This window comes from Crinia signifera, chromosome 9, assembly GCF_055691185.1.
Source record: "Crinia signifera chromosome 9, ASM5569118v1, whole genome shotgun sequence".
Classification (NCBI taxonomy): Eukaryota; Metazoa; Chordata; class Amphibia; order Anura; family Myobatrachidae; genus Crinia; species Crinia signifera.
The window spans coordinates 163,136,602-163,155,894 of record NC_139225.1 but is presented as its reverse complement, the minus strand read 5'-3'; the positions used below and the strand labels follow the sequence as shown (position 1 = coordinate 163,155,894).

The following is a 19,293-nucleotide window of genomic DNA, read 5'->3' as shown; positions in this document are numbered from 1 at the left end:
ATCCCCTCACTCTCAGGACACATGTAATACAGACAGTCCCGGTGTCCCCTCCCTCTCAGGACACGTGTAATACAGACAGTCCCGGCATCCCCTCACTCTCAGGACACATGTAATACAGACAGTCCCGGCGTCCCCTCACTCTCAGGACACGTGTAATACAGACAGTCCTGGCGTCCCCTCACTCTCAGGACACGTGTAATACAGACAGTCCCGGCGTCCCCTCACTCTCAGGACACGTGTAATACAGACAGTCCCGGCGTCTCCTCACTCTCAGGTCACGTGTAATACAAACAGTCCCGGTGTTGTTGCCCCCCCCCCCCCCTTCCATCTTATGAGTGATAGAATTATATATGTCATTCACCCTATATTCGCTCGGAACCCCCTGATGTTGTATTACCCCGGTTCCTGTCTCCCCGCAGTGAGCGCCATGGACAGGCAGCCGCCCTGTGTTACCGCTTCAATCCCCGAATCAATATTTACAGCTCGGCTGCTTCTTAATTATTTTAATTCAGACTGTTATTGGTTGCAATGTGTTGACTGTAAATGTAATTAAGTGTTTATTTTTTATTGTTAATATTGGAACATGCATCAGACCAGTGACTCAGCGTTCATTACATTAATTGCAGACCTTGGAATGTGATCACTTACAGAATTCTCCTTTCGCTGATTTAGTTGTTCCCAGTTATGACAGTGAGATGTTGGGTGTAAGTGTAGGATGATGGGGACGCTGTGGTCTACGTAGTATCCTCATTCTGATAGGCTGCCTCATTTCTGTGGGATTTTGTGTGTTTTCTGGGATAACGCTTCTCTCTTCCCGTCCTAAAATTACCGCCTGTTCTCCCGTTCCCTCTCCCCCCAGGCATGCAAGGAGAATACTCGTCTGGATGGCAGCAGTTCAGAAATGGTGAGGAGTGCTCTGTGGTGCTAGCGACCAGGCAGCCAGACTGCTATATCCAGTGCTATGATAATCTGCTTCTCACACTTATATTCCTACTGGGATCACCTGGGCTGGGTGAATGGAATACAGGTTCCGTATATCTCAGCTGCATATTCACACATGATTCCTTGAACTGCACTTTGTATTTCCACCATGCTTCCTTTATTCCTCTGGGAGGTGTGGCCATGTCAGGGGCGGGACCTGTATGAGAGCAGACACAGAGAGACTGACCGCTTGGCAGACTTGAATGGGTGTGGATTATTAGGGCAACACTAGAAAAAAAATGACACCGAAATGGTCGACGTGAGTTCTTCACATGGCGAGGACGGTGCGCTTATACGGTGTCCATGTTGGGAGATTCGATAGACACCAAGTGAAAACCTTTATCGACTTTTTCCTGTGTTGATCTTTTGCTGTCAGTGTCGAACTAGACCATGTCTACTGTTTTCATGTGTCGACCTATTGACCAAAAGAGGTCAACCTAAATTACGTTGACCTATCAATCCACACCCATCAGTAATGGATGAGGAGAATACAATAATCTATTAAAGGAGCACCCTGCAGGGGTTTGTCAGGGTTGCACTGAACAGTGTACTTCATCTTTGTACATTATATAATTTTGGTGTAGGGTTTGGTGGTTGTATAAGTAACCGGAGATGACGGCCCAGGTTATCGCATTTGGAAGATAAAAGGAATAAATATTGTTATTATGATTAATGTTCCAATGTGTCACTTAGTTTGGGTACAAATATAATAGATCTGGATAGGACCTGGAAGAAACAGAAAATCGATTAATTTCCCACATTTGTTGTATAATCTCCTGATAGCTCGTTTAATGTATTTACTGCGTCCTATATAACCGTTCCGTCTGTTTGTTCGCAGGACTCACGGCCGCCGCTATGGCTGAAGCGATGAAGCTCCAGAAGATGAAGTTGATGGCAATAAACAGTCTTCACGGGAGCGGCAGCCAGAACGGGACAGAGTCCGAGAATGAGGAGCTCAACTCCAACGCAGGTAAAGGACCAATTGCAACCGGCGACTGTTTCATTGTCCAATTGGCAGATGCCCCGTGACAGTCACAACGGCTTAGGCGACTCATCTCCTGATTACTCCGGTCCTAATTGCTATTGTTCTAGAAGCAGTCACTGAAAATGCTAAAATGTTAGTCCTGTCCCATCCAAGTATTTACTAATGTCTTCCGTTCACGTACCCCCTCTGTGTGCCTGTGGACACCGCGTTGCAAAACCTCTGGTTTTCTTTGGCGTTTGGGAATGCGGGCCCTGGTCAGTATTGTCCACCTCCCATCTACATTGGTGACAGGAACGTTTTAACGGCCATCTTGAACTTCATAATCGTTTGCAGAAACATTGGTTCTGCACCGTCGGGGGTGCAGCTGGTATGGGCGCTGCAGTGTTTATATCCCGTTATATACTTTTCATAGAATATATGGGTTTTGCTCCTGTGGTTGGCATATGGTGTAGCACACATATGTGTCTGGTCACACGTACCATGGATGATACCACAGCATAGTTGGTAACAGGAGCTGTATTAATAATAGGTATATGTGCTCTAGTGTAGATCCTAGTACGCACGGGCCCATCATATACCTCCTAGTCAGTCTGTCAATTTAGGAGGCCCCTTGGTGTTCTGTAGCATGTCTCAGGTTTTACAGGGCCCTGTTGTGTCATTTGAGTGCTACATACTGTATGTGTCTAATATATGTATTATATACTGGGATAGGACGTGTCTAACATAGACTCAATAGGGGACTCCCTGAACCCCTCCTTCCATTATCAGCTCTCAATGGCTGGCTGCTAGACATAGCAAAATCACCCAGCACCACCACACTCCTATGTCCTCCCTCCAAAATCACCTCAATACACACTTACTACACCCCCTACATAAGACAGGGTGAGCTATGGAAGTAGAGAGCTGAAAAGACAGATAGGGTGTGTGACAGAGAGATAGAGGGGCGGTGCATGAAATAAATATGGGAGTGGGCAAGAAGCTGGAGAGACAGAGTTGGAATGTGGCTCGAGAGACATAGAGTTGGAATGTGGCTGCCGTAGAGATGCAGAGTTGGATTTTGGCTGCCGTAGAGACGCAGAGTTGGAATGTGGCTGCCATAGAGACGCAGAGTTGGAATGTGGCTGCCGTAGAGACGCAGAGTTGGAATGTGGCTGTCGTAGAGACACAGAGTTGGAATGTGGCTGTCGTAGTGACACAGAGTTGGAATGTGGCTGTCGTAGAGACACAGAGTTGGAATGTGGCTGTCGTAGAGACACAGAGTTGGAATGTGGCTGTCGTAGAGACGCAGAGTTGGAATGTGGCTGTCGTAGAGACGCAGAGTTGGAATGTGGCTGTCGTAGAGACACAGAGTTGGAATGTGGCTGTCGTAGAGACACAGAGTTGGAATGTGGCTGTCGTAGAGACGCAGAGTTGGAATGTGGCTGTCGTAGTGACACAGAGTTGGAATGTGGCTGTTGCTAAGACATGGGAAAATGAATCTGGAGTGACATGGGATTGGGAGAGACATTTAGGTGGCAGGAGGTTAGGGAGACATTGAGGATATGGAGTTGGAATGTGGCTGGAGAGATGCGCGGAGATGGCATTAGTCAGCTAATATTGATGTATATTTGTTATATGTTATATCTGTATATATCTGAATCCCTATATCATCCACTGACTGTGTTACAGCCAGCTGGCCTCAAATCTTTATAGTAGGACAATATGGAGATATGTGACAATGACAAGGTGACCTCTGTCTGTTGCAGTGGTGGGAACTGTACAATTCCCATTTCCAGGCCATCACTGTAGTAATCTATTATGCAGAGTGACTTCTCCCAGCTGTGGCCGTGTCACGTAAAGCCATGCTGTGTGTGTGTGTCTGTGTGTGTCTGTGTGGACGGGAGCCTCTATATACAGTCTCTGTATACTGCCATACACCCACATCAGGTAATCCCACCCCCCCCGGTGTCTGATGGTAAGCGGACGCTGCACTTAGTGACCCATATCGGGGCTTCCTCTGACAACACAGAGATCACTCGTATTGGAGCAGAAATCTTCTTCTCTGTTTTTTTCCAGTCATCAGTGAATCAATCTCTATCGATTCTGTGGCTTTTATGTCTTGGCCCTTGTGCTGCGTCTCATACTGATCGCTGTGCATGCTGGGAATGGGGAGGGGGGGGGGGGTCACTGATGTTTAAGGATAAGCTTAGCATTCATTGTAAAAGCCTGATTGAAAGCTGAACAGTGAGTTATTGGCTGGCGGTGCGGAGGTCCCTGTGGTAGGGTCTGTCACTAGCCGGACGCCACACGTTATACTGTAAGATCGCCAATTAGAAAGCTTCTGGTTTTAGGGAATTTGTGGGCTGTATGATGATAATAAAGGAACGACTCTAGCGCCTTCAGGGTGAGAATATTGTAATGTCGTACAAGTGGTTTATAGGCAGGGTGAAGCTCGGGTTAGAATGATCGTCATTGTCATATGTAGGTTGAAACACAGTCATTAATTGAAACTGAAACAGCTGTGCAGGATGCAAACAGGGTGAGAAACAGCCAGACTAAGCTATGTGGTGGCACTTTACTGGCAAACTCACAGAGTCCCGCACAGCTGGCAACTTCAAGGGTATCACGTTTCACCCAACAGGTGCAAAAAGAAACGGTCAAGAGTTTGGCACAATCATTATTGTTTCCTTTACGTTGCCATGAACGCCAGCATACAATGGGGGACAGTGCCTTGAGAGCTGAGGTAATTGAGGTATGAGGCACACTTCATTATAATGTATTCTCATTATAGTCGGGAGGGGTGTACTAATTACCTAGTCCTGTTCCTTCCACATTACCTGGCAGCTTTTCTCCTCAACCAGAACGTGCTGCTGTGTGCCGGGCTGCAGTGTGGCAAAGGAGGCTCTTAATTAAAAAAACAGAAAAAATAGGGTTCATGGTTACGCCCCCATGATTAGGCCACACACCCAGAGAAAGACCTTTGCCTGGCCAGACTCTCTACTTCCCAGATTATAGTTTCAGCTTCCATTGTGACTGGGCCACATGCATTGTGGCCCATATGGGAGTAATTTTCCTCGCTTGTACCTGGGAGATGGGCGAAGCTTGCTGCTGCAGTCTGCTGTACACCTGGGAGATGGGTGGAGCTTGCTGCTGCAGTCTGCTGTACACCTGGGAGATGGGTGGAGCTTGCTGCTGCAGTCTGCTGTACACCTGGGAGATGGGCGGAGCTTGCTGCTGCAGTCTGCTGTACACCTGGGAGATGGGCGGAGCTTGCTGCTGCAGTCTGCTGTACACCTGGGAGATGGGTGGAGCTTGCTGCTGCAGTCTGCTGTACACCTGGGAGATGGGCAGAGTAGGTCATTAATAAGTGCCACCTTCTCTGTGCTGCACCCCTGGGATAGGCATGGCCAAGTAACAGGGTTCACGTTATGCTGGGTGGAACATGTTACTCCTTTTCACCCTTTTTGGAGTCGATAGCCTCCCTACTTAGCAGGGGGGGGGGGGGGGTCTGCAAATAACTGTCACAGTTTCCAGATCACCCAGCAGGTCACATGTTCCAGGTGCACAGGGAGAGTTCACCAACTGTCACATTTACCAAAGCACAATGGCGATGCATTGTGATTGGCCAGATGGACGTTTTGTCACATAACTCCGAAACGAAGCAACCAATTACAACGCCCTCACGCTATCAATCTATAGATTATAATGTCTTGCAGTAATATAATTATTCTGCAGAATAGATACAAAGCTGCTGCTGCTGTCGCCGGCTCGCGACCGGTTAATGTTGTTTGTCCGATTCACCTGAGCAGAACCATGTCCCTGCTGTTCCGTCCGCGCCGCACTCGCTGCTCAGCAATGTTCCGTGGCAGCGGGCTAAATCATTTCCTCCGTACGCGCCGGGTAATTTCGATTAAGCATGCCTATTACTGAGTATTTATTTATAAGCAATAATAAGAAACAAGCGTATAACTCAGCGCACAACAAGCCTGGCATTAGCTTCAGGCCATCGCTTGATTTGACCTATTCCGTTAACATCTGAATGGCTCCCGCGAGCGAGCATAAGAAAGCTTTAAATGCTGATTATTAATGTCTTATTATTATTTTATTATTTCCTCCCGCATCCGGAAAAACAAAGGAAACCGAGGAATTAATAGACAAAACCATATTGAATAAGAATCGCGGTGTCTGTGGTTCAGGGCTGCGTTTAATAGCGGACATAATGACTGAAACATGATTCCGCATCTAGATTTTCAGCATGAATAACGCCTCGTTTGTGTTTCATTTAACTCCGAATGAGGGATTCTGTGTTTTATTGTTTTAGGAAATTAGCCTGTGTACAATGCGCTGGGAGCGATGTAATTCATCACATGAGAGGTTACGGCGGAGTCGGTGGGAAAGGGCTGAATGACTGGAACTGTAGCCGTCAGATCACAGTGCTCCAGAGGGGCAGATAGCGGGGTGAGGGACTGTATACAGGCTTTCTACGGGGGGCAGTATCAGCCGGTCAGGGGCAAGGAAAGGCCGGTTCAGTAGCTGGTGTTACTCATGGCGACAGTCAGCAGCTGCAGACATTCATAGTAAATATGAGAAACTACGTAGTTCAAACTGACGGAACAGCATGAGCGTAGTATCAGCACCAGTAGATGTGCGAGGTGACGGAGGGAGCGACACTTGAATTACACAGTCAGGTGTAAGCTAGTTTTCACTGGTGTGTAAAACACTTGAATTCCAACCCCCTAGAGGTGAGGAGCAGCAGTCTCGTTTTATTATATAGGATAATAATATGAACAATAAGTGTGCTGCATATAGTGGAGCCTGTCTATATTACACCATGGGCCTGATTCTGGCTGGATCGATGGTTAGCAAGCCTTCTAACGCCACCCGTCGGTGGCAGGGAACGGGAGAAGGGGCTGGCGGGCACCGGGAAACGGAAGGGAGACAGGGCTGTGGTGCAAGGGTGCAGAGTCTCCGTCCACATGCAGAAGGAGAGCCTGCGCCCCTCCAAAATTGTCCGCCTCTGTGAAGGAGGCAGACGCTAGATGTGCTCCTTTACCTCTAGCATCGGTCAGGAAAGTGCAGAGTGCCCAGCGCTACCCAGAAGTGAGGATTCCAGGAGCACTGTGGACCTGCAACCCCTGGCAATGAGCAAGTAACCCCCCCCTGGCAATGAGCAAGTAACCCCCCCCCCCGGCAATGAGCACATAAACCCCCCTGGCAATGAGCAAGTAAACACCCCACCCCCTGGCAATGAGCACATAAACCCCCCTGGCAACGAGCAAGTAAACACCCAAGGCAAGGAGCACATATACCCCCCCCCCCCCCCGGCAACGAGCAAGTAAAGGCCCCCCCCCCCCGATTAATCGCGACTAAATATTTTAATCGTTGCCCAACACTAATAACATATATAAAATCTTAATGATTGCGTACTGTCTATGATCACTATAGAACAACCAGTATATTGCCTATACACCAGTATATTTGTCTATACATTTATCTTCCATCTGTCTGTAGACTCGCTCTATACCAGCGGATTTAATGTATAAAGTAAATGGATTAAGATCTTTCCTGACGCACATTCAGATAAATCACTGACGTCGGCTTCTCAGCTGATTGCTTTTTAGAGAAAACTCTTTTACTTGAGACTGTAAATTATTTGGCCTTTCTCTTTAGATCATTACAATTAAGCTATCTGAAATGGGCTCATTTGCATTTTTATGTCTAAACTCAATCAGCTGAAGGTATTTGAACCAACATTTCAAACCTTCCCATTAGTAAAATTTCTCTGATACAATTGGACAGATAAGGAACGATGGCGGCGGATGGGAGGATATTTGCCGTCAATCACTGTTACTGCGTTCAGAACCGGAGGCGATGATAGATAAGACCATCCGCTGCTTATTTAGGGGAATAGTTTAGGTTTCGTTTTTTTTTTTTTAAAAGATGATCGAAAATTTGTTTTTGAAAGAGGAACGTTGTTTCATTAGGCAGAAAGCAAAATGATAAAAAGTCTAAGCACCCATAGAAGCTGCGGTAATGGCCCCAGTAACTTTTAAGATTCTTTCTCAAAGTAATCTGTGGAGCAAGAAGGGAAAGAAGAGAGGCGAGAAGGTCTGAAGGATCTTCAATCTTTATTGTCCTCTTTTGTACAAACCCCCATTCTTGTATGTATGTAGGCTCCCCATTTTTGGGTAACAGATCTCAACGGCTAGAATATTGCTGTCGAACGCAGACCACAGGTGTCCTCAGTCCTGGAAGACTTGTCCTAAGGGTTGGGTTTGGTAGGACAGTACATAAATGGAGGGAGTGGTTGTAGCTCCTGATTCGATTAGCCGCTGCTCCTGTCCAATCAGGATCCACTTTCACCACACGCCTCCAGGCTCCAAAGTCTTAATCTCTGTTGCACATTTAAAAATGTTTAAATAGAAAGTGAATATGTCGACGGTGACAAAAGTACGACATGCACAAGGTCTATGCAAGAAAAATGTCAATGTGACACAAGCATGTGGACCCCAATTAGTGTAGGGCACACCCTCGGATGGCATGCAAACTATGATCAAGGTTGTTCGCTCCGCTACGGCCGCCCGGTGCACACTCTACCGCTCACAGCCGCAGTCCACGTGAATGTTAAAGTATGAAAAAGGCCAAAAAAACAAAATTTCATAAAAAAAAACTCATGTCCACATTTTGCTTGTGTCGACATTTTCCCGATGTTGACCTTGTCCAAGTCAATTTGGGGTACTTATTTCCTAGCACGGCGCCCATCTCGTTGATTGTATGCCTTAATTTTAAGGCACTTAAGGCATACAATCAACGCGATGGACCCGATTTTGTGTCAATCACCAGCTAATTTGCCGGTGAAAGGCAAAATCGGGTTGATCACGTCCATCGCGGCCGCGATGCGACCGACGCGATTTTCCCATAGGGAACAATGTAAAATAATTTTTAAAGTGAAAATCGGGTTGACCGCGTCGGTCGTGGGCCATTATAATGGCCCGCGATGCGATCAACGCGATCAACCCGATTTTACATAGGTGACAATGTGAAATGGGCCAATATGGCCAATTTCACATTGAATATGGTTAAAAAGTATGTTTAATGCCCCCCCGCCCCCCCACCATTGTTAACGCCACCCCCCTATTGACGCCACCCCCCTATTGACGCCTTCACAGGTATCCGTGTGCGCTCGCCACGCTTCGGGCTCGGTGGCTCGCTGCGCTTGACACACTATATAAAGTAAACTCCACGCCGACGTGGATAGTAGGGGTATGAAAAGGTTGGAGGACACGTACCGCCGCCGCTCACCACGCTTCGGGTTGGCGTCAATAGTGGGGTGGCGTTAACAATGGGGGGGGCATTTGAAACATGAGGAGGGTTTGGTATTAAAATGGGGGGTTTGGGGGCTTTTTACATTGAAATCAATGTAAAATCGGGTCTCAGAGACCATTTTACATTGATTCCAATGCAAAAATCGGGTCCATCGCGTCAATCGCATCGCATGCGATTTGGTTGGCATGCGATGCGATCGACCCGATTTTTCCGACCCGATGGATACAATCAAAATCGGTGGTGCCGTGCTAGGAAACAAGTACCCAATTTGGTGTTGTCCCATTGACTGTATGCCTAGACCAGGCATGTCCAAACTGTGGCCCTCCAGGTGTTGTGAAACTACAAGACCCATCATGCCTTGTCACAGTTTTGCTATTCGGGAATGGTAAAACTATGGCAAGGCATGCTGGGATGTGGAGGGCCACAGTTTGGCCACGTCTGGTCTAGGAACTGTCAACCTCATTATCTGGATGCCCTGAATCTCCCACCTACTTTCTTTATGCCCTTCTCATCCCCAAACAATGATCCAGCAGCTGAGTCAACGCAGTGGGGGCGAATGTTGGGTCATCTACATTAAAATGTGGCCGGAGGAAGTTGAGGAGTTTTAGGTGTTGATGTATCAAACAGCAAAAAGAGTGGAGAGGATCTTCCTGAATACATCACGTTATCATACGCTGATTTACCGCAAGCAAACGCAAAACAAAATAAATCATCTCTGCTGAAATTGCAGTTTGACATATGACCTATCCTCCCCTGCTGTATGTAGTTCTGCACATGATCATGACGCCGCCTCCACGTATCCTGCTGCTGTATGTAGTTCTGCACATGATAATGACGCCACCAAATATCCCGCCGCGGCAGTAAACGATCATCGGAAGCTGTTTTCCCATTTCTGCGCCAGCTCTTGTGCTCTGCAGCCTTATTAGAAGCTTGGAGAGAGGAGCAGCGTCTGAAGTCTGTGCCAACTCCGGTGCGCAGATCCTTGGCAGGGTACGCACGCAGAACCGAAGTGGCACAGTGGATGCGCACACCTGCTCGCTGTTTGCCCACAGATTAGTTGCTGCACAGCCGCAGCTGATCACAGCTCTGCCAGACGGAATCTTCTGGTGCTTCATACACTCCTAGAGATCCACAGGAGGGTTCTGCGCCAGGACGTGGAGCAGAACTGATTGGGCTGCTGCATCGCGGCTTAAAATAAAAATACGATTTCTAAGCTTTATTATAAAATGAGGGTTTTTACCAGCAGATTCTGCCCTTTAGTACACGGAATCTTTGTAAGCAGCTGTAGAACCATATATATATATATATATATATATATACTCTGCGGACCTCGCACCCGATTAGGGATTACCTCGGGTATGCGTGCTCCTGTTAACAATGGATTTTAAGAATATTTGGTGGTTTGGGGTTTTTTGCAGACAACTTCCCCACAGGACAAAAAAAAAGTCTGGATATTTTCCCGTGTGTGCTGGCCGGTCTGGTGGTCTTCGCGCATCTCCCCTCCATCTTTACACCGTGGAGGTGGCTGCTAGGAGATTTTCCCACCTGATGCCTCCAGGCACACACAGGGTGATTGGGGCTCATACACATACCGGGGTCAAAGGGGTCTCGTACACAAATGGCTTCTGAAGAAGACCGGATACTGACAGACCGTAGAAGGAGACACCGCTTCAGAAGGTGATAAATGAAGGACTGATGAGAAAGATACTTTCAACTTCTTATATATTCATTGGAGTGTGTGGAGTGTGTGGGGTGTGTGTGTGTGTGTGTGGGGGGGGGGTTACAGGGGTTCAAGAGTAATTCCCAATGATTTTTCCTAAAATAATGGTTTCAGAAAAATCAGACTTCCTCTGGGGCTGCAAGAAAAATGACACTGTGAATGCAGAGGGCATTCTAGTGACCAGCGTACAATGCACATGGCATTCTAGTGACCAGCGTACAATGCACATGGCATTCTAGTGACCAGCGTACAATGCACATGGCATTCTAGTGACCAGCGTACAATGCACATGGCATTCTAGTGACCAGCGTACAATGCAGAGGGCATTCTAGTGACCAGCGTACAATGCAGAGGGCATTCTAGTGGCCAGCGTACAATGCAGAGGGCATTCTAGTGGCCAGCATACAATGCAGAGGGCATTCTAGTGACCAGCATACAATGCAGAGGGCATTCTAGTGACCAGCATACAATGCAGAGGGCATTCTAGTGACCAGCATACAATGCAGAGGGCATTCTAGTGACCAGCATACAATGCAGAGGGCATTCTAGTGACCAGCATACAATGCATAGGGCATTCTAGTGACCAGCATACAATGCAGAGGGCATTCTAGTGACCAGCATACAATGCAGAGGGCATTCTAGTGACCAGCATACAATGCAGAGGGCATTCTAGTGACCAGCATACAATGCACATGGCATTCTAGTGACCAGCGTACAATGCAGAGGGCATTCTAGTGACCAGCGTACAATGCAGAGGGCATTCTAGTGACCAGCGTACAATGCAGAGGGCATTCTAGTGGCCAGCATACAATGCAGAGGGCATTCTAGTGACCAGCATACAATGCAGAGGGCATTCTAGTGACCAGCATACAATGCAGAGGGCATTCTAGTGACCAGCATACAATGCAGAGGGCATTCTAGTGACCAGCATACAATGCAGAGGGCATTCTAGTGACCAGCATACAATGCAGAGGGCATTCTAGTGACCAGCATACAATGCAGAGGGCATTCTAGTGACCAGCATACAATGCAGAGGGCATTCTAGTGACCAGCATACAATGCAGAGGGCATTCTAGTGACCAGCATACAATGCAGAGGGCATTCTAGTGACCAGCATACAATATAGAGAGCATTCTAGTGACCAGCGTACAATGCACATGACTTATCCAGGCGAGTGTGGTGCCGGACTTATGCCATCTAATGCTGCGATTTGCGTCATTGTGTTGCAGGACGTGGAGTCAAGACTATGCAATTCAAAGTGAATCATGTCCTCAGGTATTTACAGGGTACCTACGGATGACCGGCGATGGGGATGCCGGATGACAGAATACTTTTACCAGTTTTCTGGTATTTAGTTCCTCAGCGGTTTGGCCCACGATTTCGGCATGTTCCCACCAGGTATTCCCAGCAGCATCCAGAGCCTCACAAACTTCTGGAGAATCCTGGTTCCAGCTCATTTTTAGATCCCATCAGATTTACACTGATCTGCGGGATCACTTGGGTGATTGGCGAGTCAGATCCCATCTGGTTTACACTGATCTTAGGGATTACTGTGGTGTCTTGGCGAGTCAGATCCCGTTGATCTGAGGGATCACTCTGGTGTTTGGCGAATCAATTCTGTCTGGGTCAGAGCCCGCAGGTGTGCCCGGTGTCACTGCTATGCTCTTCCCATGCCACAAGACTGTTCTGATGCCCATGTACCTGTGTGCGGTGTTAGGATTCCCCCTTTATATAGATAAGAAGCACATTGTGTATCAGTCTCAGCCCTCCGCTCACCTTCCGGCTGTGATATCTGGTTCTCTGAAGACTTTCTTACATCATACAGTATTAAATAAATTCAAAAATCAAAGAGCTGTCATGTCGGCCTGCATTGAACACGGCGTCCGTGCGCACCCGCCTCTGTACACAGATTAAAGCCCGCGCTCTGCTTTTGTTGGAATTCAGCGGTATCATGCATGATTTAGTAATTGCTTTCTTGCTTCCCCCCTGTGAAATATCAAACCGCGCAAAGTATTTCCTAAGGTAACCCAAATGCAACACTGCATGTCAACTCCGCCGACACGCCTTTCCACTCCAGAAGATTCTCAGAGACACCAAACAAAATTAAACGGGGGGGAGGGGGGGGGGTCCTTTGGGCGTTTGTGCTGCAAATGTGTGTGGTGGTTTTTTCCCGCGTTGAGTTTTTTATTCTCCTTTAGCGCCTGAGCTGACGCTCGCTCCCAGGCCCCAGCGCCGCTCACGATACGTCTTTTTAAAAAAAAGCAAAACAACCGCGTGCACGAACACATCACTCGGAGGAATGTTTAAGGAACCCAGAGGAGGAGGGAGAAGTTCATCGGTTTAATGGAACGCTGTCAGGAACAATCAGCCTCACCAACGGCATGGGGGCAAAATTGATACTTCTGCGATGACATGTTAAAAAGAAAATCCTATGCATTATTAAGGGGACCGGGGAATGTGTCAGCTGTATGATTGCCAAGTCAGCAGAGACATGAGGCTTCATCTGATGTGTCGGCATAGATCCACACTGTATTCTTTTATGTTTTACACCCTCCATGAATATGCCGCTGTCACACGCTCAGCATTCCCTCCCCTCCCCCACCAGCACCTCACCTGTCAGGAAAGGTATGATATTTATATGATATATAATTTTCTAGGGAACAGAGACGCCTGTGTTGTTATTATGCTGCATTCTGTAAGTTCTGCTCATATGTCCCAACTTTACAGTAAGTCGCTGCTTATTGTCAGGACAGGTCATTTCCCTGTTACTGCAGTACTGCAAGCGGCTGGTTGTTTATCAAGGGATCGGGCTACTTGTGTTCTCTGTCCGTTGTAAGAACTACAAGTGACAGCATGTCCTGCAGCCACAGCAGCTGCTTAGGCACAGGTTCTCGCTTCTTGGATGAGATGAGGTAATGTGTACAAGACTGAATGCTGTGTTTTTTTTAAACACAGTGTTGGTGCACTGCATTGGAAGGGTTGAACAAACTGTGAAGAGTTGATGCACTGCATTGGAAGGGTTGGCCAAACTGTGAAGAGTTGGTGCACTGCATTGGAAGGGTTTTCCAAGGACTAATGATGCCTGACTTGGGATGCCCATCAAAATGTGATGATTCTAACTTTGAAGTGTTGGTGCACTGCATTGGAAGGGTTGGCCAAACTGCGAAGAGATGGTGCACTGGATTGGAAAGGTTGGCCAAACTGTGAAGAGATGGTGCACTGCATTGGAAGGGTTGGCGAAACTGTGAAGAGTTAGTGCACTGCATTGGAAGGGTTGGCCAAACTGTGAAGAGATGGTGCACTGCATTGGAAGGCTTGGCCAAACTGTGAAGAGTTGGTGCACTGCATTGGAAGGGTTGGTCAAACTGTGAAGAGATGGTGCACTGCATTGGAAGGGTTGGCCAAACTGTGAAGAGATGGTGCACTGCATTGGAAGGGTTGGCCAAACTGTGAAGAGATGGTGCACTGCATTGGAAGGGTTGGCCAAACTGTGAAGAATTGGTGCACTGCATTGGAAGGGTTGGCCAATCTGTGAAGAGATGGTGCACTGCATTGGAAGGGTTGGCCAAACTGTGAAGAATTGGTGCACTGCATTGGAAGGGTTGGCCAAACTGTGAAGAGATGGTGCACTGCATTGGAAGGGTTGGCCAAACTGTGAAGAGATGGTGCACTGCATTGGAAGGGTTGGCCAAACTGTGAAGAATTGGTGCACTGCATTGGAAGGGTTGGCCAAACTGCGAAGAATTGGTGCACTGCATTGGAAGGGTTGGCCAAACTGTGAAGAGATGGTGCACTGCATTGGAAGGGTTGGCCAAACTGTGAAGAGATGGTGCACTGCATTGGAATGGTTGGCCAAACTGTGAAGAGATGGTGCACTGCATTGGAAGGGTTGGCCAAACTGTGAAGAGTTGGTGCACTGCATTGGAAGGGTTGACCAAACTGTGAAGAGTTGGTGCACTGCATTGGAAGGGTTGGCCAAACTGTGAAGAGTTGGTGCACTGCATTGGAAGGGTTGGCCAAACTGTGAAGAGATGGTGCACTGCATTGGAAGGGTTGGCCAAACTGTGAAGAGATGGTGCACTGCATTGGAATGGTTGGCCAAACTGTGAAGAGATGGTGCACTGCATTGGAAGGGTTGGCCAAACTGTGAAGAATTGGTGCACTGCATTGGAAGGGTTGACCAAACTGTGAAGAGTTGGTGCACTGCATTGGAAGGGTTGGCCAAACTGTGAAGAGATGGTGCACTGCATTGGAAGGGTTGGCCAAACTGTGAAGAGATGGTGCACTGCATTGGAAGGGTTGGCCAAACTGTGAAGAATTGGTGCACTGCATTGGAAGGGTTGACCAAACTGTGAAGAGATGGTGCACTGCATTGGAAGGGTTGGCCAAACTGTGAAGAATTGGTGCACTGCATTGGAAGGGTTGACCAAACTGTGAAGAGTTGGTGCACTGCATTGGAAGGGTTGGCCAAACTGTGAAGAGATGGTGCACTGCATTGGAATGGTTGGCCAAACTGTGAAGAGATGGTGCACTGCATTGGAAGGGTTGGCCAAACTGTGAAGAATTGGTGCACTGCATTGGAAGGGTTGACCAAACTGTGAAGAGTTGGTGCACTGCATTGGAAGGGTTGGCCAAACTGTGAAGAGATGGTGCACTGCATTGGAATGGTTGGCCAAACTGTGAAGAGATGGTGCACTGCATTGGAATGGTTGGCCAAACTGTGAAGAGATGGTGCACTGCATTGGAAGGGTTGGCCAAACTGTGAAGAATTGGTGCACTGCATTGGAAGGGTTGACCAAACTGTGAAGAGTTGGTGCACTGCATTGGAAGGGTTGGCCAAACTGTGAAGAGATGGTGCACTGCATTGGAAGGGTTGGCCAAACTGTGAAGAGATGGTGCACTGCATTGGAATGGTTGGCCAAACTGTGAAGAGATGGTGCACTGCATTGGAAGGGTTGGCCAAACTGTGAAGAGATGGTGCACTGCATTGGAAGGGTTGGCCAAACTGTGAAGAATTGGTGCACTGCATTGGAAGGGTTGGCCAAACTGTGAAGAGATGGTGCACTGCATTGGAATGGTTGGCCAAACTGTGAAGAGATGGTGCACTGCATTGGAAGGGTTGGCCAAACTGTGAAGAATTGGTGCACTGCATTGGAAGGGTTGGCCAAACTGTGAAGAGATGGTGCACTGCATTGGAAGGGTTGGCCAAACTGTGAAGAGATGGTGCACTGCATTGGAAGGGTTGGCCAAACTGTGAAGAGATGGTGCACTGCATTGGAAGGGTTGGCCAAACTGTGAAGAGATGGTGCACTGCATTGGAAGGGTTGTCCAAGGACCAGTGATGCACGACTTGGGATGCCCATCAAAATGTTATGATTCTAAACATCAATTGTTTTTTTTCCCAATGCTGCTGATTTTTCGACTCTGTTACCTGATTGTGATGGTTGCTCAAGTTGGGATTAAACAATGAATTGAACAAACCATCAAGCGGTTTGCACTGGATAATTGAAGCCTCCCACCATTCCAGGCCACTTTTTCTCGATCGCCATACCTACCCACCACCATGCTACTTTCTCTCTTACACAGGTTTGTCCTGATTCACCAACTTGAATAGTTGGGAGGAACAGTATCACTTTTTTCCTACTTTTAATTACCATGACATTTGAATAGAATTCTAAAACCCTGTGGCAACCCTGCATTAAGCCCTATAAGAATTATCCATGGCGCCTGAGAAACCCACCTTCCCCCACGCACTGGTTATCCGAGCGATAGGACATCTGAATATTGTCATTTAATGTGGTCCGGGCCTATTCACTAATCTACAACAGTAAGGCGCATCGTCTCTTTTCGTTAGTAAATTGTGAAAATAATGGTTACTGAAACATTGTATTTTGCTTTTGTTACTTTTTAAAATCTGTGATAGAAGGAAATACAAGCACCGCGGCCGCCATCTTTGTAAACTAGTGTTCCCTGTTCTTCGCGTAGGGAAGCTTTCACTGGCGAGGCCACACCTTGAGAGATTTGCGGTGTCCTGTGATTTGATAGATTTGGAGATCTGGGCCAGATATAAATGATGGACAGTTTGCTTCTAAAAAATAGGCGGGAACAATCGTACATTTATGGTTACATAGTGCAGAATTAGAGACATGGGGACTCAACGGTCAAAAATAGAGATCATTGAAAAAATAAATAAAGCGAAAATGGGTGTTTGAGGTTTCCCCCTCTACATCAAGGTGTTACCATATGTGACTGCTTCTAGATTTCTCTTATCATAACTGTCATGCGTCGTTACTGTGCATTAGGACACCTATGTAACAAGCATTGCAGCAGTACATGTACCAATGCTTCAGATGGGCCCCTGTACTAAGAAGTACGATTTGGAAGAAGAACATATACTGACAAATCCTTGGTGCAGGTATAGGACACTCTCTTTGTTCTTAACAGTGATACCCAGAAAATGAAAAAAAGAGAGAAACACAATAGTGTAATAAAGTATGTTACATCGGTGAATATGAATTTTCACACATTCAAAAATTCATATTCACCGATGTGACATACTTTATTACACTATTGTGTTTCTCTCTTTTTTTCATTTTCTGGGTATCACTGTTAAGAACAAAGAGAGTGTCCTATACCTGCACCAAGGATTTGTCAGTATATGTTCTTCTTCCATATTGCTTTGTGTGTGATTGGTGAATCATACTACTGGTTTGAATCCATAGACTGCGGTTAGCGCAAGGATCTGTCCAATACCCTTCTTTTGTATAGTAAGTACGATTGTCAGTGATGGCGCCTTTTTAGTTCAAAATTCTAATATTGGAGCCCCACCCACTGTCAGTGAGTCAGAATGGCCATTGTGGCAGTTTCTGCGCCTCTCCTATTTAGGTTCTGTGCTGCCGCTCCCCCTCTGGATCCGCCACTGGTGGTTATGTATAGGAGTTTGCGCAGCTAGTGGAGCACGGTTTTACCATCTCACACTTCCGTACTCCCAGAGTGGCCTGGGCATGGGTCCTATGTAACTGCCTGCCCCTCCATTACCTTGGGGTACCCCTGTGTGCTTATCCCCAGACATTTGATAAAGTGTCTGCCCAGTATCTCCAGTACAGCTGTACAATACTCCGCTGCCCTGGCGATATATTATTGATGTAATTGTGACAATAAGTTAGTGATGCATTAACCCCACAAGCAGCCAATACAGCCAATACTTGATACACTTGCCCCCTTGTCCTGATGTTGGGTTGTGTGTGTATAGGTTTTATAGCCAATGCTTGGTGCCTGATGTGTGTTATAATGACTCAGACTCATACTGGTGCCATATTGCATTATTGTGTATTTCAGGTCTGTTATGTTAGCGTAATTGGGCGCTTCACATCCCTTGTGGCGCCATATAAATAAAGGATAATAATAATAACAGGTATGAATGTTTTCTAGTATCTTATAAACACCAGCGTTATGCAGTTCACCTCGCATCCTGGACACAAGACAACACGTGTAGCCACCGGTATGGTGGAGAGTTTTGCCCACTTCCTTGTGCCACACATCACCCTTCATCTCCTCCACGGTGTTGTATCCTTGGTGGGTGTAGACAGAAAACACCAATGGCAGTTTTTACCTAAGTGTGGAGAGGATGCTATAAAGTAAAAATAGGGCGTGGCGGGAGAATATAATACTGTGCCGAGTGCAGCGAGGCACCGCGCCCGAAGCATGGAGATCGCAGCGAGCCATGCAAGAGGACACTGTACACTTTGATGTGTCCATGTCGACCATGTTGACATTCTGGCCAAAACTGTGAAAACCTCACGTTGAACTTTTGACTGTTGAACTAGCCATTGGCAACCTAATGCTTGTGTCAGTCTTCCAACACTGTCGACCTTAACCATGTCGACTTTCTGTAATCGACCCACTGCATGTCAACCTAATATGTGTTGACGCAATGACCCATGTGTGTGTATGTGTATAGAGTGGCGTGAATATTTTTTTAATACTCCAGGGTGCTGTGATTCAAAAAGTTTGGGAAGCACTGATATAGACATATATATACAATGACATACATACAGCTAGTGTACACACACTCGCTGTTATCACCCCACTTACAGAAATATGCGTTTGGCTCACAGCACCGGGTATAATGTAATGGAAGCGGATTAGATAACATTTCTACATGTGGACTGGATGACAGGCCGCCCGGCGTACAGCTGCCAGGGTGATTTCAGCGCTCCTAGTGGGAGATGATCATCAGCAGCACAACCCCTTCTGTGCCAGGGACGGGTAGGCACTGGGATAGCTGATGGGCAGAGACGCC

At 47.2% G+C, this 19,293-nt stretch overlaps 1 protein-coding gene across 4 annotated transcripts in view; it reads left to right on the top strand.

Moving 5' to 3' along the window:
• The window catches only part of DACH2 (dachshund family transcription factor 2), a 316,195-nt gene that overhangs the window by 201,705 nt on the left and 95,197 nt on the right, over positions 1–19,293 (top strand). For 2 of the 4 annotated variants that reach the window (XM_083160362.1, XM_083160361.1), the window contains exons 3-4: positions 860–904; positions 1,820–1,951. In XM_083160362.1, the coding sequence (XP_083016488.1) occupies positions 860–904; positions 1,820–1,951 (177 nt within the window). The remainder of the gene's footprint in view (positions 1–859; positions 905–1,819; positions 1,952–19,293) is intronic. The other 2 variants (XM_083160364.1, XM_083160363.1) reach the window with 1 other exon arrangement.